This window comes from Macadamia integrifolia, chromosome 4 (genome assembly GCF_013358625.1).
Source record: "Macadamia integrifolia cultivar HAES 741 chromosome 4, SCU_Mint_v3, whole genome shotgun sequence".
Lineage (NCBI taxonomy): Eukaryota > Viridiplantae > Streptophyta > Magnoliopsida > Proteales > Proteaceae > Macadamia > Macadamia integrifolia.
Window position 1 is genome coordinate 32,591,061 of NC_056560.1, and position 23,786 is coordinate 32,614,846.

The 23,786-nt window shown below is 38.3% G+C and overlaps 2 protein-coding genes across 5 annotated transcripts in view; both read left to right on the top strand.

The window, feature by feature from the left end:
• LOC122076682 (golgin candidate 5-like) overlaps positions 1 to 9,451 on the top strand; it is a 36,147-nt gene extending 26,696 nt beyond the window's left edge. The window contains exons 7-20 of the mRNA XM_042642118.1: positions 2,149 to 2,210; positions 2,330 to 2,377; positions 3,482 to 3,766; positions 3,864 to 3,923; positions 4,044 to 4,127; positions 4,320 to 4,385; positions 4,487 to 4,585; positions 4,670 to 4,888; positions 6,255 to 6,372; positions 6,462 to 6,685; positions 6,962 to 7,021; positions 7,105 to 7,218; positions 8,813 to 8,887; positions 8,983 to 9,451. Of these exons, the coding sequence (XP_042498052.1) occupies positions 2,149 to 2,210; positions 2,330 to 2,377; positions 3,482 to 3,766; positions 3,864 to 3,923; positions 4,044 to 4,127; positions 4,320 to 4,385; positions 4,487 to 4,585; positions 4,670 to 4,888; positions 6,255 to 6,372; positions 6,462 to 6,685; positions 6,962 to 7,021; positions 7,105 to 7,218; positions 8,813 to 8,887; positions 8,983 to 9,015 (1,547 nt within the window). The 3' untranslated portion in view covers positions 9,016 to 9,451. The remainder of the gene's footprint in view (positions 1 to 2,148; positions 2,211 to 2,329; positions 2,378 to 3,481; positions 3,767 to 3,863; positions 3,924 to 4,043; positions 4,128 to 4,319; positions 4,386 to 4,486; positions 4,586 to 4,669; positions 4,889 to 6,254; positions 6,373 to 6,461; positions 6,686 to 6,961; positions 7,022 to 7,104; positions 7,219 to 8,812; positions 8,888 to 8,982) is intronic.
• Positions 9,452 to 11,001: 1,550 nt separating this feature from the next.
• LOC122075160 (probable plastidic glucose transporter 2) lies at positions 11,002 to 22,065 on the top strand. 4 transcript variants are annotated; one of them, XM_042640079.1, is made up of 16 exons: positions 11,003 to 11,353; positions 11,496 to 11,591; positions 11,979 to 12,132; positions 12,639 to 12,750; positions 12,875 to 12,942; positions 13,035 to 13,167; positions 13,962 to 14,061; positions 14,173 to 14,285; positions 14,400 to 14,493; positions 16,731 to 16,884; positions 16,986 to 17,129; positions 17,214 to 17,287; positions 17,780 to 17,868; positions 20,584 to 20,698; positions 21,293 to 21,476; positions 21,756 to 22,065. In XM_042640079.1, the coding sequence occupies exons 3-15, from the start codon at positions 12,036 to 12,038 to the stop codon at positions 21,473 to 21,475; spliced, it is 1,476 nt and encodes a 491-aa protein (XP_042496013.1). In that variant the 5' UTR covers positions 11,003 to 11,353; positions 11,496 to 11,591; positions 11,979 to 12,035; the 3' UTR covers position 21,476; positions 21,756 to 22,065. The 4 variants fall into 4 exon arrangements, with proteins under 4 accessions (XP_042496015.1, XP_042496013.1, XP_042496012.1 ...); XM_042640081.1 differs by lacking the exon at positions 11,496 to 11,591 and having other exon boundaries at positions 11,002 to 11,353; positions 16,731 to 16,844; positions 17,024 to 17,129; XM_042640078.1 differs by lacking the exon at positions 11,496 to 11,591.
• The last annotated feature ends 1,721 nt before the right edge of the window (positions 22,066 to 23,786 follow it).

The following is a 23,786-nucleotide window of genomic DNA, read 5'->3' on the forward strand; positions in this document are numbered from 1 at the left end:
GGGGGGGGGGGGGGCAGGGATATGGCGGGAGATGAGGAAGGATTGGGTGGGGAGGCAATTGGAGAGAGCTCTCCAGACAGTGAAGCTATGTCGCGGGATATGGCCTTTGAACCAGACGGTTTTATGCCAGGGGACATGGGTAAAGGGAGCGGATGAGATTTTCGACTGAGGCAGTGGAGAAGGAGCTTGTGGGGAGGGGGTCCAGATTGTTTGATCAGCTCTAGAGGAGGGAGCTGGAAGGGAGAGGAGGGAATGGAAAATGGTATCAAGAGAGGGGGTGTTGGTAGGAGAGGACCAAGAGGCAAGGGAAATGATTGAGGATACCATAGAGGTCCTAGGAATACTGGAGAAGTAAAGAAGGCGATTCCCCATGATCAAGGAGAGGGCACCAGACGGATGCCAGTTGTTGGGCCAAAAGAAGGTGGTGGACCCATTACCAATGTGAGAGCGGATGGCGGATAATGCAAGGGGCTTGGCAAGCAGAATCTTGCCAAACCCAAGAGGAATTGGGATTGTAGGTGGTGGTCCAAAGAGAGTCTCTATGGAGGAGGGAGGAGTAGATCCAACTTACCCAAATACTAGGTTTTTTGGGAACAACCTTCCAAACCAGCTTAAGGATAGCAATGGAGAGTTGACATCTTTGATTCTCTTGAGACCAAGGCCGCCTTCCGACTTAGGGAGGCAAATGGAGGGCCAATGGAGGGGGTAAAGGAATTTTGAGGAATCGGAACATTTCCACAGGAATGAGCAGTAGATGGATTCAATGGATTTGATGATGGTTTTGGGTAGTTGGAACACTCCAAACCAGTATATGTAGGATGATTGAAGGACTGATCTGATGAGAACTAGGTGGCCCCATAGGAAAGGAGCTTGCCTTTCCAAAGTTGGAGTTCCTTGCGGATTTGGCTAAGCATGGGAGCACAAGGATGGGCAGTGAGCCTGGAGGAGATGAGGGGAAGGCCAAGGTATTTGACAGAAAGAGATCCAAGGGAGAAACCGGTGGGCTTAAGGAGACGGGCTTTAAGCAGGTTAATGCGGAGGCCAGAGAGGGATTCAAAGAGGCAAAGGGAGGATAAAATGGATTGGATGGGAGTCTCATCTACTTTTGAGAAGATCATAAGATCATCTGCAAAAGCAAGATGGGAGAGCTTAGAGGCTTTACATTTAGGGAGGGGAGAGATGAGGATGTTGTCGGTTTGCAATTGGATAGATCTTGAGAGGACCTCAAGGGTGGGACAGAAAAATGATTTGTTGATTGCGCAACGTGTGGTGCTTTCGGTATGAAATGTACCACGTTAGTTAAGGTTATGTGGATAAGCTGTCTGCAAAGTTTGAGCACCAACCATGCTTCCATGTGACAAATACAAGCACCTTAGGATGCCCACCTTTAGAAACAAAAATCTATAAATATTATTTTAATTTAATAATCTAAAGATCCTGTGAGTATTAGATTTAGTGGGTTTTGGTTGCGAATACTAGTATTTTAATGTATATCAATATTTGGTTTGAAAATTATACTATTTATGACATACTTGTGGATATTTGAATACCCAAAGCATTGTAATAGATGTCTTTTCAAAAGTCTATTGGAACACCTTGATCCCATACCAAGCCACAATATTGTCCACTTAGGCCCATGGGCCTCACGGTTTTGAAATGCGTTGTGAATATTAGAAGGGGTGCTAGAGGTTATCAACTAGCCCAATATCTTCCCCCTAGCTGATGTGGGACTGAAGAGATGCCCCCTCAATGCCTCCTCCGTTTCTTGCCCAACCTTTGGGGCTCACCGGATCTCGTTTCTTGGGCGTGACATCTCTGGATTCTACAGTCTGATATTGTAATTCTATCATTTGGATGCATATGATAGAAGTAAAGAAATCTACATCATTCTTTTTTCACATTTGTTACTTAACTTGTAGTTTTTCCCACAGTAACATCTGCGTACTTTGCTTATTACCCATGCCAGTAAGATATAACATCATTTATTTTTGAAAAATTTTAACTGCCATGTTTTCATTCCGTTTGTCTTCCTGTCTTCTCTTATAGACGTCACCATGCAATTCTAAAGAAATGCAACTGTGAGACATGTTTAATTTAATGGGATTCTAACTTTACATTAATATTTGAGTAAAACCTTTGTTGTGTCAGGTGAAGAGCTTTCTAAAAAGCAAGCAGCTCAAGAGTCAACAATCAGAAAATTAAGGGCACAGGTATGCCGTCAAATAATTTTTATTAGTTTTTGTTCTGAAGTTAATTCATTCCCAATTTGTCTTTTTCTGTCTGTATAAATTTTAACAATGTTTTAATTCCTTTTTCCTGTGAAAGCTAGATCAGAGAGTTTGAAGAAGAAAAGAAAGGCTTGATGACCAAACTTCAGGTAATTAAATCTACAAGTTTTATTTGTTACCCTGATTCTTCCCAGATTTGATATTTAAGTTTCTGTTGCTAATATCTCTTGAATCTTGACAATATTTAACATTAATATATCCTTATCAACAGAGCTGAAATACTTGCTTTGTTTTCTTGAATTTCAGCAACTTTTCCATAGCAGGCTCTTAAGCCCTATTATTTTAATATTTTCTGGTTGAGGAATGATCACCAGGGTAGGGCGATTCCATTCCTATAGTTGCAGATCAATCTGAACTGTTTTGAGCAGTCCAGCTTCATCGTTAGCATTACCCCACTGTTGGTTTGTGTTTGGAAGGTTTAAGAAAATCCATTTCCCCACGATTCCTTCTTTTTATTTCTTTGGTTTCCAAAATGCCCCACCTTCTCTCCTTTATTACTCCCTTCCATTCTTTTTCAATCAGCTCCAAGTCAAACCTTCATTAATAACTATAAATCCACTTGTGTCCTCTGGTCTTTATTCTTTCAAGTGACCCTCCCCCATTAAGTTAATTATGGCCTTGCCGCTTCTTCTTTAGCTTGAGATAATTACAGTTCTGCCTCTCGATTCTTGAATTGAGTTATTTAGTGATTGGGTGGGCCCATAGCGAACCCAAATAGGGATTTGTAACCAGGGTTCCACATCACATTTTTTGCATTAGGCCTTTCAATTTCTTTTGCCCTTTCCCTGGAACTTGTCCCTCCAGTTTTTGCATTTTTATTTTCTTCAAAGCATAGGCCACAACTGACCATACTTTATAAACATATTAAGGAACATGTAATCTGTAGGTAAACGAGATGAGGTAGCTTTAATCAGGATCAATTTTCTCACTTTCAGATAGATATCCTTACAAGTGGCCAATATCTTCTCAATATTTCTTTCTTTGGATGCAAAGATATCTCTTCATAGAGGTGGCACCTGGAATCTCTATAATGCTGACATATGCACAAAGTGCAATAGTTTCTTTCTTTGTTGTGAACTAATCTTCATAAATAATTATTTTTAATGGTATTAGATGACATGGTAAGATAAACACATTGGCAGATCAAGTAATTTCCTGATTATAAGCATTAGCTATATTTGTAAATTTTCCAGGTAGAGGAGAGCAAAGTAGAGAGTATAAAGAGAGATAAAGCTGCAACTGAGAAGTTACTAGAAGAAACAATTGAGAAGCATCAAGCAGAACTTGCAGCTCAAAAGGAATATTTCACTAATGCACTTAATGCAGCCAAGGAGGCTGAAGCATTAGCAGAAGCACGAGTCAATAATGAAGCCCGGACAGAACTAGAGAGTCGTCTGAGAGCAGCGGAAGAGCGAGAAGTTACTCTTGTTCAAACACTCGAAGAGTTGAGGCAAACTCTTAGTCGGAAGGAGCAGCAGGTATTTGTTTGAAGCATCAAGCGTGAAGGTTGCAGGATTGCTACCTGCTTATGCACCACAAAATGATTTGATTTTTTCTCTTTGTTCTATGCTGTAGGCAGTTTTCAGAGAAGAAATGCTTCGGAGAGACATTGAGGATCTTCAAAAGCGATATCAAGTGTGCTGACTTTTCTATGACCATAGCACTCTATAAAAATGGTTTTTTGTGCTTCTGACATTTTATTCTGTCGTAATTATTTATTGGCATCCATGTTATATTGGTCTATATGGTTCTCAGGAAAGTGAACGTCGAAGTGAGGAGTTGATTACACAAGTTCCTGAGTCAACTAGGCCCCTTTTGAGACAGATTGAAGCTATGCAGGTTACAATCTTCTTCTTTTTATTCGACTGTTATTTTTGGACCTTTTTAATGTTTATACTCCTTTTCTCAGATTGACATGTACTTTTGAAGCGCTTGGGAAAGTTCTTATTGATAACCCTTTTCCTTTATTGTTTCTTCTTTGTTTGAATGGATTATTGACCTTTGAATTTGGTGCCTGTTTGATTGTAACAGGAGACAAATGCCAGAAGAGCAGAAGCCTGGGCTGCTGTGGAGAGATCTCTGAATTCTCGGCTGCAGGTTATTGAGATTTAGAAGATGACTTGCTTCCTCTGATTTCTTCTTGTGGGATTTCTCCATATGCTTTATTATTCGGATTTCTTTAACTGCTGGGTTTACAGGAGGCAGAAGCCAAAGCTGCAGCTGCTGAGGAAAATGAGCGATCCATGAATGAACGGCTATCACAAACTTTATCTCGCATAAATGTCCTTGAAGCTCAGGTTCTTCTATTTTCTCTCGGACAATCTTTGATTTTAATATTTGGGGTGAATACTGGACATCACCTTACTTTATTTGGGTTTCAGATCTCATGTCTTAGAGCAGAGCAAACACAGCTAAGTCGCTCCCTTGAAAAGGAGAGACAGAGAGCTGCTGAGAATAGGCAGGAGTACCTTGCGGCAAAGGAGGATGCTGATACTCATGAAGGCCGTGCCAGCCAACTTGAAGAGGAGCTCAGGGAGCTCAGAAGGAAACATAAGCAAGAGTTGCAGGATGCAATAGCACACAGAGAACTCTTACACCAGGTAGTTCTGCCATTAATTTAGAGAAGATTTGGGAGTTGCCCCGATCAATGCCAAGCTCTGAAAAATTTGTGTGAGGTGGTATGACCATGTCCAACAGAGGCTTGAGGATGCCCCAATAAGGAGTGATATGATTCAGATCGAAGAAGCTAAAAGAGCTAGGGGCAGACCAAAAATGACCATAGGAGAAGTTGTGAAGAATGACATGCATAGTCTCGGTCTTGTCCGAAGTATGACCTCGGATAGAGCCTATTGAAGGGCAGGATCCATGTAGATGACTAGCTGAAATTCTCCTGACTTAATGGGCTGTGACTTGTTCCTCTTACTTTTATCTCTCATCTTTCCATCTTTTCGTTCCCCTTTTTCTGTTTAGACTTCTTTGTTCCCCTACTTTCTGTGTATGGATCCATGTAGCCAATCCCATTAAGTTGGGATAAGGCCGAGTTTTTTGTTGTTGCATTGATATGCATGTTAGTGTATGCTATGTTGTATGAACTCTCCTGAACGGTTAAATACCCGAGTCATGTTGGATCCTGGCAGTCCAATGGATGGGATGTGACAGTTCTGGACTCCTTTCTTTTTCTTTCCCTACTTGCATATCACAACCTGTTTTTTTGGTCATCTGCTAGTTCTTACATCTCTGAAAAGACTCTTCGTACTGTTAATATAATACTATATTCATTTCTATAGTTATGTACTTATGTGTCGATGTAATAATTTATACTGTTGGTCAACATGCTTTGAATTTAATGTATGAGGTTATTTGAGTTTCTCTAATAATTGATTATATTAGTTATCAGAGCTGCTATATGGTTAACGTGCTGCGACCAAACTAACCTTTTATATATGTTATTTAGGATGCTATATTGTTTTTTACATTTTAGAAAACATAAATGTGCAACATTCTTGGCTATATAGGAAGGGAGGAAAAGTTGGAATTTTAGAGATTTGAGTGATAGATTTTGTTATTTAGGGTTATTTATATATAATAGAGGGGAAATTGAAGAAGGTGCTACTCAGAATTAGAGCAGGGTGGGTAAAGTGGAGGGGTGCTTCCGGAGTGTTATTTGGTAGAAGCATTCCATTAAAACTCAAAAGGAAATTCTGTAGACCAGCTATGTTTAATGGTGCTGAATGTTGGGAAGCAAATCTGGTTTTGTATCAAGGAATGTGGTTTCTGTTTGAGTCCTTTCCCAAGATTATTTATATAGACCATTGTTGACATTTCTTAATGTTCCAAGGCTCCAAACGAGTTTCTATTCCTAGATATTATCTATCTATCTATCTATATATATATATATATATATATTTGAACATCATTTGGAACAAGAATGCTAGTATCCTGATTTTAGCCCCTGGCAATTTGCAGGAGCTAGAACGGGAGAAGAATGCTAGGTTGGAGTTGGAAAGAGCTACTCGTCATGAATCTTCTTCCATATCTGATCAAGCTGCAACATCAAAGCACTTGAGTCCTTATGCTGAAAATGGTAGCTCATCGGGTGCTTTACATCATTTCCTTTGTTTATGGTTTTCTTTTTGGCTTTAAACATTTTTGGGTTATATTTTTCTTTTGTAGAAAAAGAGTCCATCAGGAAGCTTTCTAGTGCTGGAAGCCTAACCAGCATGGAGGAAAGCTTTTATCTGCAAGCATCTTTGGATTCATCTGACAGTTTATCTGAGAGGAGGCATACTGGTGAGACAACCTTAACTCAGTACTATTTGAAGAGCATGACTCCAAGTACCTTTGAGGCTGCACTCCGTCAGAAGGATGGGGAACTTGCATCATATATGTCCCGTTTGGTATGGGCCAAATTATGTTTTCTTTTTTCTTCTAATATGAATGTTGGAAATCTTTATTTTTGTTTTCTGGAATATTTTTCTTTATATTTTTAATATTCTTGGAGTAGCTTTGTTATTTCTGTGTTTGTGTGCGGTGTGCTATGTTATCTGATTGGGTTAGATATATGTTATCTAGCCTAATCATGAGTTTCATGCACTTCTCAATTTTTATTTATTATGATTGGATTTTTTTTTTTAGATGGCCTCTTACTTATTTCTTTGACGTGTTGACTTCAGGCTTCCTTGGAATCCATCCGTGACTCTCTTGCCGAAGAGTTAGTTAAAATGACTGCCCAGGTCAGCTTCCACCATTATCAATATGTTTTTTTTTTTCCACTCTCTCTAGAGTATATTCAACTCGATTATTTCTGTATTTTTAGTGTGAACAACTCCGGGCAGAAGCAGCTGCATTGCCTGGTTTACAGGCAGAGCTAGAGGCACTAAAACGGAGGCACTATTCAGCTCTGGAGCTAATGGGTGAACGTGATGAAGAGGTACACAATGTGGTCTTAGCTATAAAAGTGATTGTGCCATGGGTGATTAATGCAGTGAAATTTGTGCAACATGGAAGTAAAAGCACCTTTGGGCCCGTAGCTTTGGATTTTACCGGGCTGTGGATTATAATAAGAATGTTCATGCTTTGAACTGGAGACTAATGCATTGACCCTGTTAGTAATGTATGCAGATTCTTTTTTCCTTTCTTGTCTTGGACATGTTGAATTTTATTAGCTTTGGATCCCAAAAACCATGGATAGTAATGAATCCAGATTCGTCCAGCTTTCACACACCACCGTTCTTGTTTCTCATAATGAGCCCTCCTCAGTGATGATTAATGTGCTGAGTTCTTGGTGACGCTGCTTTTTCTTAATCATGTGTTTTGAATTTTGGGGCTTTGAATAGTAACTTTTTTTGTTTTTCCGGATCCTAAACTTAATAGATATGTTGTTGAGGGATTCAATTAATTGTGATGAAGCAGAGACGCTTGATTTGTACATGGGAAAGAAATGGGCAATGAAAGTTTTTCCCTGTAATATCATGGGACAGCTTTTATTCTTAGAAAACTTGATAAAATACTTCAGAAGCCTTTTAAGCTCAAAGAACGATAAAATAAAGCAAACAAACTAAATTGACCACATAAGCAAGGATTCGGAGCTTAGTATTGTAGTCCGGATCAATCCTGGGCACATCCAGATTATTTGGGATTGGATGATCCAGACCAATGATCAACAGATCCAGACAGGAATTGGTAAAATAATAAAGATCAACCTTATCTGAATAGGATGTTCTTTGGTGGTTGAGTGAAGATAGAACACCTCCCAAAGCAGCTGGTCAATGGGAAGGAATTAAAGGTCAGTTTTGAGCAAGTAGAGGACTGTCAAGTAGCACATCGAGGCATCAATTGGTAGTTTTGGAGTCCAGTTTTATTTCTGTTTTCTTTGTATTTTCAGCATCGCATCTGGCTTTTGTGCTTTCGGTTCTGTGGTGATTCAGAATGCTTCCCTGCTGTGGTGATTTAGTAGGATCTCTGGTGGTGATTCTAGGAAGCCTTGGTCCTGATTCCAAGTTTGGGGTACTGTTGGGATGCCGCCCCTGCAGATCAGGCGGTTATTCCTGATCATTTATTTTATTTTATTTCTTTTATTTCCCCCAATTTTAAACCTGTTTAGGAGGCCTAAAATTTCTCCTTCGAGTTATCTGGTTTCTTCTCAAACCTGTCTGTCTTTATACTTGCGATTTTGTGGCAAGTTGATCTCCCATTTGATCTCACTGGTTTGAGATTAGCACAACGTTACCTCATCTGATACCCACTGGGTTGGGCAATCTAGATGATCCAATACTGAGTTCTAAAACACTGCATGTAAGGCTTCAAACTCTTCCTGCTTGTTATCAATGCCTTGTAATATTTCTAAATTTTATCTATTGCCAAGGTAACCTCACTTCAGTACTTGGAATAATAGAGGCATGCTTTTCCGCTTTTGTGATCTTATACCTGATTCTATTGTCAGTAGTACCATACTGCCATAGTTTTTTGGGCATTGGCTTCTATTTTGTGTAGAAGTGTGAATTAAACTTGATACTTTTGTGCAGCTGGAAGAACTCCGAGCAGATATTGTGGACTTGAAAGAGATGTATCGAGAGCAAGTAAACTTGCTTGTGAACAAGGTACTGATCCCTGATAGCAGCATCTTTTTGGCATTTTATCATTGTCTTTTTTATGGTTTTCATCATTTTCATTTATTTGCTACATGTTTTAACAGATCGAGATTTTGGGTTCCAGTGCTGCCTCTTGATTATCTAGTTTGGTATTAGCTCTTCAGCCTGGTCATATTTGCAATATTGCGTTGGGGCTATACAACTGATCTGTCTAGTTGCTTGAATATTCCTTTGATGTGCATCCTTCTCCATGTTGGTTTGTAATGTTTCAGTTGGAGATGCATACACGGGCTCATTTCCTTGGGAATACTCTGATTCTCCATCCTAAACTGTGGCTTATCGAGTAATTGTTGTATAACATTTTGTATAATTGATGATATTGAAATTTACATGTTAGAACGAAAACTGCAGTTGGCTTGGAAACCAAATTTCTGAAGGAGTAATTTAACTCATAAGCTGAGGCGGCAATTTGTATTCTCTTCAAGGCAGTTTTTAGTCATTTTGTGATTATTCCAGTTTGCTCTGTTCCATGTAGGATGATTTAATAAAGCTAAAGTTACTGAATTGCTGCTACAGAGTTTTGCTGCTTCTGCCTGGGCTTGTAGTGTTAATGGGGATACTGTAGTGTGGATGGTCAGGAAGTCCATGTCCTTGAATGAGGACCTCATCAGTTTGATGGGGGTGGGAATGAGAGATTATTTTGTGAATAGCCCTCTCCTTCACTGCTAACCTCGAACTGATTATTCCCTCAGGGGTGGTCAAGATCCAGTGATGTCAGTCTTTAGGAAATTAAAATACTTATAAAAATTTCATTAATGGAATCTAGCTCTCCTCACGGGCAAAAAAGGTTTTCTGAGCTTTGGTGGAGGCTTCCCAGCACCATCTCTCTGTCCTTATGAGAAAATTTTTCCGTAAAGGGTGCATTGTATGTTCACTGGACAGCCGAGGGGACAAAAGCCCCATTGGTTGTACCAAAACACCTCTTATTTTTGTCTATGGCGTGGGATGCTGTGCATGAATCCACCTCCCTCTCCCCAAAAGATCTAAATCATTTCATGAATTTGAAGACAGATCACTGGTACAATTAGGTGGTCACCAGCCCACCATGGTTAGTATTTAGTAATCTTGGGATATCCGATTGGCCTGGATCGGTTGAGATCAATCCGATTCTTGACCTATTTGATACCGATCCATTGGTACGACCCAATGGTAGAAAGCTAATAAAACCTGATAATCCATCCGATCCAGCCCAATCTGAATCAATATCGGATCAGTATTGGTTGATCTCCTTCCCGATACCCTTAAACCACTGATCGGCCACTCACAGATACCCCATAAATAAATGGTCTCCACATTAAACCTTACATATTTACATCTAAAATAATATAATGGGAGAAAGAACCATCCCAGTCTGATGTAGGCAACACCAATGTGATATTTTTGTGTGTCCATATATATATATATATATATATATATTTGGGTGTAGGCAACATCAGATTGATAGGATTCTTTCTTCCTAAAATGAAAGGAAAAATGTCTTCATTTTGGTTAATGCCATTCTTATACATGTATGACTGTCAAAGCACACGAGGAAGCATATGTAAAAACATCATTTTCTATTTTATGGGAAGGATTGGTCATTTTGTCGCATGGAGAGATTTAATTATTGGTATCACATCTGTTGATACCGATCTGATATTGATTCAGATCGGATCGATGTATGTCGGTCACTTTTCCCTTACTTCAACAAAAAAGTATTATTTTCTTTACAATATTACCTCTGAAATGATATTGGTTTCATCTGGATCGATCAGCTATCGGTCTCAATTTTGGCCGATACCGATTGGATACGGCCGATCCGTTACCACGCCCCCAAGTGCATGGGCACAGGGCCCGTCTCCCGTCAACACAGAAAACATTTTCACTAAAATTATATTATTTTTCTGAGATGTGAGATATTCTACTGTCGGATTCAGAAAGCTCACATGGGAGTGTCGGCGTCTCGGCTTCTCGGCGTCGTGAACGGGTTGGAAGGATAAACAATTCTGTAGGTATCACATCAGATCTGACACGTGTCGACTCCAACTACCTTTTGAAAATTTCATATCATTCTCTCTCTTTCTTTGCTGATTTCTGACTCAACGCAACGACTACCCCATCCCAACATAGGAGATTTAAGTTTCTCAGAAGCTATCCCTCTGAACACAGGTGATTCCTGTGATGAATTCCTCTATAATGCTTCTTCACTCTTCACCTTCAACCGTTTCTTCGATCCAACTCCAATTCTACATCCTCTCTCTAAACTTTACCATTCGCTTCTTCCCCAGTTTCCCGTGAACGGTTTCAAAGATCTCGGGTTGAGTTCCACTTCTTACGTTTCTTCTGCTGAATCACTTTGAAGACTCTCCTCCAGATACAGTCATTCAGAAGACACTTTCACATTCTTCGTTTTCTCTCCTCCAATACTTGAATTAGGTGCGGACTCACCAACCAACTAAAGGATTTCATTTCTTATCGAATTGCTGTGGAAAATTTCATCCTTTCTCTACATTTTGATCTGGTTAAAAAAAAAAAAAAAAAAAAAAACTGAATTTTCTGTTTTTGTTTCCTTTTATAGAGTGGAACTTCGACCAAATTTAGTCTTTATCCTCCCTCCATTTCCATTTTATTGTCCTGATTTCTTTTCCCTGTGGCGGGAAAGCTTTGATTTCAGGTAGTTTGGTTCCTGTTTTGGTTTTAGATTTCTTTCCTTTCCAGTTTTGGAATGTGTATTGAACGCTGAAATGAGCTCCCAATTTGATGTTGTGAATGCTACGTTCGCTTTTTTTAGATCTGGGACGACACCAATCGGCAATAGGATTTGGCTGTTAGGATTGTTTCTAGACTTCTCGATCTAGTTGTTTCTCCTCTTACGTTGGGATTTATTGAACTAGTGCTTTGCGTTTCTAACCTCCCAGTGTAGGGAGAACTAGAAGTAGAACATCCGACTGATTCAAATTCTGGTAGCTAGGTTGGGAAAGAATGTGTAATTTGAAGATTACTGTAATGAGATGAGTATTTAGGTGCTCTGGAATGACAGGAAGCTGCTTTGTTGTTGCAGTTTGATCCTGAAGTTCTTCAAGCAGGCCCTTTGGCCGAAAGGGTGTCTTATTCCGGCATGCGGGGTCGTCCAACATCGCGGGAGCTATCCTCGACGTACAAGCGTATGTCATCGAGAGATTATATGAATATGCTTCAAATGGAGGAAAATACAGGTACTTGTAGCTCTAGATTTCTCTTATTCATTAGTGCAGGTCTCCCTCACCCCCATCCCAAAAAAAAAAAGGTACAAACAAACAGAAACAAAAACTTGTATCCCTGATGCTCTGCAAAAAGTGGAATTGAAAACTCAGATATCGGATCTAACTTGAAAAACTATAATTAAGATGTGAAGCTCTGTTCTATACATGATGTATTTTTTTAATCTACTTGGGACTTAAAAAAAGAAAAAAAAAGAACTTTGGTCTTGGGAATGCTAGTCTTATATTTTATTTTTAAATGAAACTTTGAGCTAATGACCTTGTAATTCTTGATGTTAATTGTTATTCCTCTTTGGTTTAGCTCTAGGTGCCTCTCTTAAAGTTTTCCCTTGCCATCATGTCATTCTTTTATCGTAATAAAGTATTAGCAGTTCTTTGAAACAATAGTCCCATTTGTGGATAGAGTTTACGACTTAGATTCATTTGCATCATATTTGGTCTAAATTGTTCGATTCTTTTAGCTCTTTTGCAGAATGGTGTGGGACTCGAAACAACAAACCCTTCCTGGAAGCGTTCTTTTCCTCATATACTTGTAGCAACCATTACATCATTCTTATATGGTTACCATCTTGGGTGGGTTCAACATCTTTGTGAGGATTTTTCTTGACTATATTTTGTCACCGGCATCAATTATGTGTTTTTAGAATCTTCTAATTTGGGATTTGATTTATCGTGTTTTTTTTTTTTTCCTTTACAGAGTGGTCAATGAACCACTTGAAAGTATTTCTTTAGATCTTGGTTTTGGTGGGAATACCCTGGCTGAAGGTACTCTTTCTTTCTATTTATTTTCCTTTTTTCCATTTTTTCCTTTTGAGTCTTGATTACCATTTAATAGTTGTCTCTTTTGCCAAGTGAAGGTCTAGTGGTGAGTACGTGTTTAGCTGGTGCTTTTGTTGGATCTTTATTTAGTGGTTGGATTGCGGATGGGGTTGGTCGCTGCAGGGCTTTCCAATTAAGTACTTTACCGATGATTATTGGTGCTTCCATGAGGTATGTGAGTGAAATATAATTCAAATGCAATTTCCCCCTCCTCCAATGATCTTGAGTAGCTCAAACATTTTTGTACATGTGTGTCTGAGAGACTCGAGAAATTCTATTGCAAATTGAAGCCATTCAGAGTTTTATGCCTCTTTTGGGGAAACACTGGCTCTCCTGAGATATTTCAGTTCATAATTTTCTGCTCATTGCAAGCATTCCTTGTGTTGGTTGTTTGTGTTTGAGGATCTTCTTCATTCTCATCTTTGCTTGTAGCTGGCTTTCATCGGTACCTCTGGTCGGAAGTTCCATTTGGACCTGTCCATATGAGAAACTTTGACTTGTCTCAAATCTTTCTTGGGTTTCAATTGCTAAAAACTTTGGACCGAGGATTGGATCTAAACCTTGCATCTGGAGCGGATCCTGAGTTGATTCACTCTAGTTTGACGAATCCTGGCCAAGTTTGGGCTGAAGCTTTTTTTTTTTGATGGATTGGTATTGTATGGGTGGATCAGCTGTGCAGCCTACTTACCCAGTCTGATCCTGATACTTGCAACCATGCATCTCATTGTTTTGTACATTCATGTTCCGGAATGACAAAGACTTAAAACTTTTATTCTTGTGTTAAACATGTACCCAACCTACAATCCTGTCCCCCCCCCCTCCCCCCACCTGCACTGGTTATGACCATTTTTATTTAGACATTTGCCGACACACAAATTGATTCTAGATGAGCTATGCTTATATATTCAACTATTCAAACTATTTTCTTAACTATGGTTCTTATACGTTTTATGTGTGCATTGCAGTGCAACAACAGAAAATTTAGAGGGTATGCTTCTTGGGAGGTTTTTAGTTGGAACAGGAATGGGTCTGGGCCCGGCTGTTGCATCTCTCTATGTGGCAGAGGTATAAGAGACGGTTTTATTGTTCCCTTAATGATTTTTGGCGACATTTCTCTCTCTTTACTGCAACTTATGTCCTATCTGCTATCTGATTTTTCCTTGTGTAAATAAGCAGGTTTCACCTTCTTTCGTGAGGGGTACTTATGGAAGCTTCATCCAGATTGCAACATGTCTTGGGCTTATGGGGGCACTGTTCATTGGAATCCCTGCCAAAGACATTGTTGGTTGGTAGGAGCATATACTAAACAACAAGAATTGGGATTTAGATGCTTCTTATATGCTCTCTTCCTTTCTGCTTGAAAAATACGGATTGTATTTGATTCTGACTCCTCAGATTCTTAGGTGGCGGGTATGTTTCTGGGTATCTGCTGTTCCTGCTGCAATACTTGCGCTTGCCATGGTGTTCTGTGCAGAGAGTCCCCATTGGCTTTACAAGGTTATTAAGTTTCACTTTATTTGTTCCTTGCCTTCGAAATGATTGGTTTTCTTTTTTTTGTATTCAACCTTTCTTTAGTATGGATTCACTGATCGTGGACAATGATCTCATCTCTCGTTCTCTTTCTTATAATGTCCTCAGTTTGTAATATTTCATAGGCTTAGAGAAATGGTCAGAACTTCCTCTCTTTTGCTTTAAATGAATATAATTTTGTCAGAAGGATATATGATCGGGCTAATGAACTGTGTCCTCCTTTTTGTGCTCTTTCCTATATAGGATGAGAAAATCTGTAAATTGGGAATGCCCTAAAGACATAGGTGGTTTTGGATGGCTGCCTCTTCATTTGTAAGTTAAAAAAAAAGATGGAAAAGTTTATCAAACAAGCAGCTTGATTTCAGGTTCAATATTAAATAGTTCTTATTTGATATGGAGTTCCATATGGTTCTATATAAGCCACTGGGTCATTACAGTTGAATCATTTGACCATCCTTGCAACTTAAAAAGAAAAAAAAAAAAAGGAATATTATTGCATGTATAGGAGCTAGTCTGGAATTCCAGATCATTACCTATGTATACGTGATGTCTGGTACAAGGCCATGTATGTTTATTGTATGTATTTAATGTAGGCCATTGGGCTATATGCTTAGAATTCGACTGCTACACAATCAAACAAGTGTTGTGTTGTGCAATGAAAACCAAAACAATAATATACTCCCAACTCCTAATTATTCATAATACGAAAATTTCTTGTGCAGACTGATTTTGTAGGGACCATCTGAGCATTCAATCAAATTTTAAAGTTGCAAGAAGGTATAAGCCCAAAAAGTCTGGGTGAAGGTCAAAAGATGAAAGAAAATAGTTGATTACTGAAGGAAGAACACAAAAAACAACTAGTTTTATGAGATGAGCTCATCTGAAAATATGGAACTTTGAAGAAAAGAAAAGGAAAAGTTAAGGACTCTTAGTGTATATCGGTTGGGGGTTTATGGGTGTCCATAGACCTCCATATCGTGGGATAGTATTATTTAAGTGGGTTAGTCTTTGTCTAAGTACTGGCAGAGTTTCCTTGTTATGTTATATTTGTTATTTAGTTTCCTAATATGGTTAGGATTGTTAGTACGTAAAGAGTCTGTCCAGTTTCAGTTTCCTTGTATGATTGTGATTAACACATTGTAAATAAAATGTAGTTGCTGGCGGTAGATTATGATCTACTGTGCAGTTCTCTTCCCCCCCCCCCCTCTCTCTCTATCTCTCTACTGGTTCTTTGAGGTGCAGATATTATTACTAGGACCATATGGTATTCTACATGGATAGGAGAGAGATTTTTCCTGGTTGACTATGCTTTATCAAGATCATTAAACCAAAAAAGAAAGAGTACCAGCTGACAGTGTGACATAATATTCCTTTATGTGAGCTTGGTATTTTTCTTAGATGACAGTTTTAGTACATGAGCTCTGAGGGTGGTAAGCTTCTGAATAAAAATTATAAATTAAGTTGGAGTAAAGCAGAAATTAGAGCTTATTATTCAGCAAACATGTGAGTGGGAAAGCGGAATAGTTTGATGTCCAAAGAGATATGCCATGGCAAGTATAGTTTTTGTTTTTGTTTAATTATCCGCAATGTATGACTAGGGACTCCGAAAAGATGCTGAAGATAGAACCAAAGTGAAATATATTTGTGCTTTTGGAGTTTGTGTGATTAGTTCACTTGTATCAAAATTTAGGAAAAACTGGTTAAGATGGGTACATGTCTGGCAATGATTTGTGGATGTTAGGCAATCAAGAAATTGCATGGCCATAGAATGAGTGCATCAAGATGAGGGTATTAAGTAGGACAATGAATCAATAGTGAGAAGTGATTTGGTGCAGGTACAGGCGTACAGCCATACAAGGCACCAAAAGGAAAATGAAGAGAATGGTGATATTTAGGAAAAATTTGACCACTTGTACTTGAGTAGAAGAATGCCCCTAGAGTTAAAAAGTGGAAATCCTTCACCCCCTGGTGCAGTCTGATCATTGTTTGTTTTCAGTTGTTTTTTTATTATTTTATTGCAGTATATCTATTTGTCTTTATTCCTTCACCATTGTATCAAGGGCATAGCATTTTTTGGTGTTTTTCTTGCAAAGCAGGCTTAACGCATAACTCTTTATGTCATCTGTTGTAAAAAAATAAACTCTGTGAATTATTTGTCGTTGTAGGGAAGTAACTGCTTACAATTTTTCATTTGCATGGTACAGCGTGGAAGATATGTGGAAGCGGAAGCTGAATTCGAGAAGCTCTTAGGAGAATCACATGTCAAAACTGCAATTGGTGAGCTGTCAAAGGTGGACAGAAGTGATGATGAAGAAGCGGTAAAGTACTCAGAGTTATTCCGTGGTCGCCATTTCAAAGGTTTCTGCATATTGTTGCATTTATTTGTTCCTATGATATCATATGGATACGTTGCTTATTTCCTATTATATGCTTTGTCATTCACTTTTCCTTTTATGCAGTTGTTTTTATTGGGTCAACCATATTTGCTTTCCAACAGCTGTCTGGTATTAATGCTGTATTCTATTTCTCTTCAACTGTCTTCAAAAGAGTGGGGATACCATCAGACCTGGCAAATACCTGTGTAGGAGTTGCAAATTTGTCTGGTAAGGACTAACCCCTCAAGTATCTGACTTGCTTATTTTGAAATTTTGGAGAACTCTCTTTTTAGCATCTTAAATTGTCTTCAGGGTCAATTGTTGCGTTGATTTTGATGGATAAAATGGGAAGGAAAGGTCTTCTTTTGGCAAGCTTCATGGGAATGGTAAAAGTTTTCATCTTAAAACATTTTCCAAAGTTTTATTTCATATACTTTCAATTTAAGTTGGAATTTTATTACTGGAATTATATAACATAATAGCAGTCATTTCTTGGCTCAGTTTGGACACCATTTAGTTATTCAACCTAGGAAATCTTCTAGGGCAGCGATCAATCTGATTGGATATGATATACACGCTAGGCTTTTTTCTTTCTATTTTTACTTCCCTCTTCAAGTTCTCTCAATTTAGATGTTGGGCATCATTCTTGGGTTTCTACATATTGCATTTCAAAGTCAGAAGTTTATGCTTATCCTCTTGATAAATTCTTGGAGAAATATCTTCTCTATGGTGCTATGCACTGGAAGGTGGATCCATTTTCATTTACCCACAGATAATATATACTTCCACCAGGCTTACCCCTTAGACTTAGCCTGCTGTCTGATGCATTGTCTGGATCTAATAAATCTGACATGAAATTTTGCATTTGATTGATTCAGGCAGGAGCAATGGGAATCCAGGTCACTGCGGCAAGTTCTTTCTTACCAGAGTCTGCAGTTTTGTATCTTTCTGTCGGTGGAATATTATTGTGAGTGGTGATGACTTGAAGATGCTTTTCTAAGAAGCTTCCATATAGAATCAGATTTTGAGGAAAATTCAACTCATCCAGCTGCTTTGGTTGGATTTTATTACCTAACTATCATAAGATGATGGTTTCTGAAAATTTGGCCAAAAGTTTTGTTTTCAGTGTCTAGTGAAGCGTGTGGTTTGGAGCATGGTTTTAAAGATTGTTATTGGATCAGTTGGATCATCCAATCCATATCGGTACCAGTTGAGACCAATCCAGTGTATCATACCTAGTAGACAGGCCTGTCTAGTGGTGTTATCAAGCTTTTGTCTCACTGGATTGGCAATTCTTTTTTTGGATTGATTGGGAATGATTGACCCCCCAAGACCGACCTTCAAATCTTTGGTTAAGGGAAGAAGTGTATCTGTCTATTTTTAGGGTGGTTTGAAGGATAGGATTTGGCTGTAGATAAGCACAGAATCAATTTGAAGAAAGATATCTTTCAGTTGGTATGGTGATGTGGGTTGGTCGAGTTAAATATATATAATGATTGGAAAAAGTAATATGCAGAACAGAGGATAATAATGAATTGACATCTGGAAAATATCTGAGCTTTTCCATTAACAAGTAGATGCAGGTTTATTTAATTTACTTGAAATGTATGTCTAGGAAAATCTAATGAAACTCAACTAAACTAACCTGATTGGTTGTTGTCTATGCTGTAAACAATTGTGGCAGAACTGGAAATGAAAATAAGTTCTATGATAAAGAAGATGAGAAAGTAACTGTATGATTACACCTAGATAATGAGAATCCATTCTCTGCACCATGAATCACATGGATGAAATGTGACTACAATATAAATGAAAACCTCAATTTCATTAAATGCATAATTGACCAAATTACATATCTAATTATGTACTTGTGAAAATTTCTGCTCCTATCTGTACTTAAATTGTCTTATACCTGATATGAATCAAAGAAAATAACCGAGAAAACTGAAAAAAAGGAAAAGAGGGTAGAGTCTCTATATTTAATAGAAAATAACAAGTGGACTGGACTTCTAACTCAACTAGGACTGACCATAATAATAAAACGAAGAAAAAAAATGAGTGTCCCCAAGTGGGGCCTACTTGCTTTGGGGCTAGGGTAGAAAAGTATCACCAGCAGTTCTGCAGTTTAGATTAGCATTTGGTCTTTGTATGAATATAGTAGGGTTTTTCATGTTTTTCTTTCTTTCTTTTTTTCTCCCCATCGGATGAATATGAATGAATTAGGTTTGATTAGTGTTTTAGGAGTTTTAGGAGTCCTCTGACGGTCTGACCTAATAGCTAGTTTGAGCTTTCTAGTGGATCACAGAGACATAATAAAATAAGAAACAGATGGTCTTCATACCAGCATAAATTAGGGATTATGAATTTGAAAGAATCCTCTGTAGTGGTTGTTAAATTAGCAAATTGAGTTTCATGTATGAACACATTTATTACTCCTAGTGTCACAGTTAGCACAGGAAATCATTACCCTTCACTTTTGGTTGAACCAGCTCTGAACTAGCAGGAGTAAACAATTGTATCCATCATCTAAAATTATCTGTGAAGCTCCAGGGACATCCAGCTCTTCCCCCTCCCACCCCCCAATAGTTCTATCTACTAGCCAAATGGGTGAGAGAACACTACCCGATAGTGCATGTACACATCAGCACCCGCGGCCAATGGGAGAGAGTGCGCAAGCATCTTCAGCGTGGGAGAGTGCAGTGTTTTCACACCCATCGTGTCTTGATGCAGGTACATGCTATCGGGTAGCGTTCTTTATTCCTAGCCAAAAATTGTTACTAAAATGAAACCTGTCCTTGCTAATAGCCAAATCATTATAAAGTAAACTAAACATGACCCAAGAAAAAAAAAGTTGTTGGCCAAAAGAAAAAAGCCACCCCACCCCAGTTAAAAAAAAAAAAAAAAAAAAAAAAGAGAAAAGAAAAGAAGAATGGACTTGACTATACATTACAAGTTACTGTGGACCCAAGTGTTGTACCCTCGAGTATGAACCTGAACACTGCATTCGACCTAGCTGTGCCCTATTATTTTCAGTGCTCTTACAATTCCATAAGCCGCACTTAGGTAGGTAATATTCTATGTGGATCCTACAGCATAATTGCCTTTAACCAAGACTTGGGCCTTGGATCCTGCAACTTAGGTCTCCTTTTATAATTGGTGAGGAGCTGTGAAGTCTCATCCATTATCTTTTTCACTTCTTGAAATGTGTGGTCTCAACTACATAGAAATCTGTGGACTGAACATGTCAGGGAGAACATGAAAGTATTTATCTCGAACATAAGCATGAAGCTGATAATCAATTTCTTGTCTGTGGCATAAGTGTGTGGAACTGAGCATAGGGGGAAGAACATGTAAGGATTTATCTCAAACAACAAAACCAAGTTGGAAATCAATATGTGAATCTTTGTTTTGACTTACCAATGCTAACAAAAAAAAAAATCAGTACTCTGCAAGACTAGAATTTTAGAGAATGAACAAGGGGCAATAGATGAAAATAATCCTTATATGTCTGCAAACCCTTTGGAATGTGTAAAGCATACTACTCTGGGTAAGGTATTGTAGCAAAGTAGAGTAAAAGCAGTTTATTGAAGAGTGATTTAATAATTTTCTTTCAAAAATTGTTTGTGGAACTGTTTGTGAGTGGTGATGTGTATGGTGACTGGTTAAGAACATATTTTTGCAGGTTTGTCTTAACTTTTGCAGTGGGTGCTGGTCCAGTCCCTGGTCTCCTCCTTCCTGAAATTTTCCCCAGCAGAATTCGCGCGAAAGCTATGTCAGTCTGTCTATGTGTACATTGGGTATTGCTTTCTTTTTCTCAAAAGACCTCCTCATGTGGCAAGTCTGAGAATTGAAATCAAAATGAGGGAAAACTGAGGGACTCTAAAAAATTATTCTGATCTTGGAATTTGGCTTCAAAGTTTGTTCTTCTGCTCCCCTGAATTGATGAACTTAATAAGATTGGTTTTGAGATTTTATAAAAAGTTGGGACATAGTACAGTTGTCCTCTCTGGGTTAATGGGGTAGTTTCAGTGTCAATTGACCAGTGCAGGCAAACATATTGAGAAGAAAGATATTTGATTTTTGCGGTGTGGTTCTCTTGAAATGGAAGGTTTAAAACACTGTTCCATTGCTTGCATAATTGTTGGTGCTCCTGTTGTCAATACCTTTACAATTGATGAGTGAGGTCTTCTTGTTTTATTGTTTAACCTTTTCTAAACATTCTAAGTTGAGGAATAGTCTTTGCTTTTGGGACTGAACCAAATTATTTCATTGGGTTTTTTTTTTTCAGTTATAATGCTTTTTCTGTTGCTGCATCCTGTAATTCCAGTTGCTTCAATTCATGAACTTAAGATGCCTTATTTCTAATTGACTTTTTGAGTCTCCATTTTCAGGCTGTAAATTTCTTTGTGGGATTGTTGTTCTTGCGTCTACTGGAAGTACTTGGGCCACAAATTTTGTACTCAATCTTTGCTACTTTTTGTTTGATGGCTGTGGTTTTTGTGAAGAGGAATGTCGTTGAAACCAAAGGAAAATCACTCCAAGAAATTGAGATAACACTTCTTTCACAGGACTAAGGTATTTTCTCTTCTTGTAAATTGTGTCTTCTCTTATTTGTTCTTGGAAACAGGATTTTATTGACCAGAGTCATGGGCTCAAGTTTCTGATGAAATTGCCTCATTTATTATACGAGGAAGCATTAAAACATAGTGCTGGAAATATATGAAGAGTACTTAAGACTTACAATTCATCCATTCAGTCTCAAAAGTTTTTTTGCCTGCTCATGTTTAAAAAAAAGTTCATATGATGACTGAACCTTACCTTTCTTTGTAAATTAACGGATTTTGTTATCTGCAGGAAAGACAATGAAGAATTTGGAAATTTAATTCTCATGTAGGTGCTGGCCTGGTCTGTTTGCTATTTTTGCCCAAAGTCATCCATGTGGTAATATATTCACAGATTTTGGTGGTGACAAATTGCCAAGCTATTGGTTCATCAGGCGATGGTTGGGTTGGTGTAAGTTCTTCTTGAGAGAGTTCTGTATGAATATATTGAGAGAAACATGAAGTCACTGTAGCCTTCCATCTTAACACATCTTTCTGTAAGGATGTAAATTTCATCAATAGGATTATGAAGAATAAGATGGATCTGTTGGTAACAACACTCATATAACCAGGACTTCCGCATGCAGTTTTCATTCTTAGGCATCCTTCAGGAGAATCCCAATTGCCAACCCCCAACCCTTCCATTTTCATTTTTGTGGGTGAATATCAAATTTATTCAACGAAACCACAATGAATATAACACTCCAGAGGAAAAATGGGGAGGGGGAGGGGGAGGGGGAGGGGGAGGTGGGGGGGTGGGGAATAACCCTCAGAAAAACAAGAAAAGTTACAAGTTAATGGGTATACAAGGACAGGAAAGGGTTTCTCTAGGCAACTTGTTTGGGAAGATTTTTCTCGATCGCAGAAGTATCTGTCATATGGTAGCTTAGATGAGGTTCACATTTTGTGGACAAGTAGATCCCAAGGTACCTTGCTCATATGTCAAACTTTTGTCAAATTGAGTTTGTCAAGTGATAAAAACAAGAAGTATTCAGGCCTATACTGAAGGTAAACGGTGACTGAAATTGAATCTGAAATTTGACACGTTGGTCAACCCCATTGCTCCAATATCCCAGCTATTGAAATTGTCACTTCGTTTTTCCATTTGGCATGAAACAAGGTGCGGGGTGTGTGTTAAGAATGCATGTACAACCACGAAAAAGAAACTAAGCCAACAATCATACGAACACAAGAATTTGACATGGTTCAACACGAATGCTTACATCCATTTGATAAAACTAAAAAATTGTTCACCATCCCCACGTCACAATGTGATTTCTTTTGTTTTTGTCTAGAGATTTCTCTATAGAGAATATATAAGAAGCCTTAAAAACCCAATTCAGCATGTAATAACAATTTTACTTCATATATATTATGATATACTTAATACCCAATCCAAACATATACAAATCCAATAATGATTGCATTGGCCACTACATTATAACAATGTGGCATCAAGATATCCTTTTTCTAAACTGGCCGTTAGAGAAAGTTTACAGGAGTAAGAAGCCACAGATACTTGGGCGTGTACTGGTATCAAACGGGTAGGTTGTAAACAGGGTGAGATTCATGTTAGTGAAGGTCTTACAAGATCAACCATTTGATGACAATACTAAATCCTCTTTCTAAGGAATTGTTGGTTCTTTCCTACTCTCAAAGCCAAATCTAGTAGTACACGGATTTAGATAGTCTCCAATGATTTTTCCTTCAACCTCATTCCAATCTCTTATATGGACACAATTTAACACTTGAGTGCCCGCAACCCTAAATGATCGGCATGTAGTTGCATGCATACATGTGAGAGATTGAAAAATTATTAGAGAGGATCCCAATCCAATAGTACACTTAAGGAACGCGAACCACATCATGAGACCTAAAGCATTGGCAAAATATTATATGCACCACCTGCATAAATAAGTGAGTAGGCATAAATGTCCATCTCCTATGCATGCATGGATCCCTTCTCCACATTGGCAAAAGTGTCACTAAAGTAAATAAAGTACTCAACCCTAAAAAAAAAAAAAAAAAGTCAGGTTAAGACATAGGAGAGAAGGGTTTTTTTCCCCCTAGAGATGGCAGAATATGCATTAAAATTTTGAGATATTCTTATCAAAAGAAAATTTCCAGATGGTCTTTTTTTTCTTGTTTTTCTGGAAAAGCAATTAAAGACAACTTTATAAGATTCTTTGAATGAATGCTTGAGTGGTGTTAAAGCCAGCATTACGAGTGATTAGGTAGCAGATTCCTAATCCAGCTCACCCTAAGAGGTTAAAGTTTCGAAGTC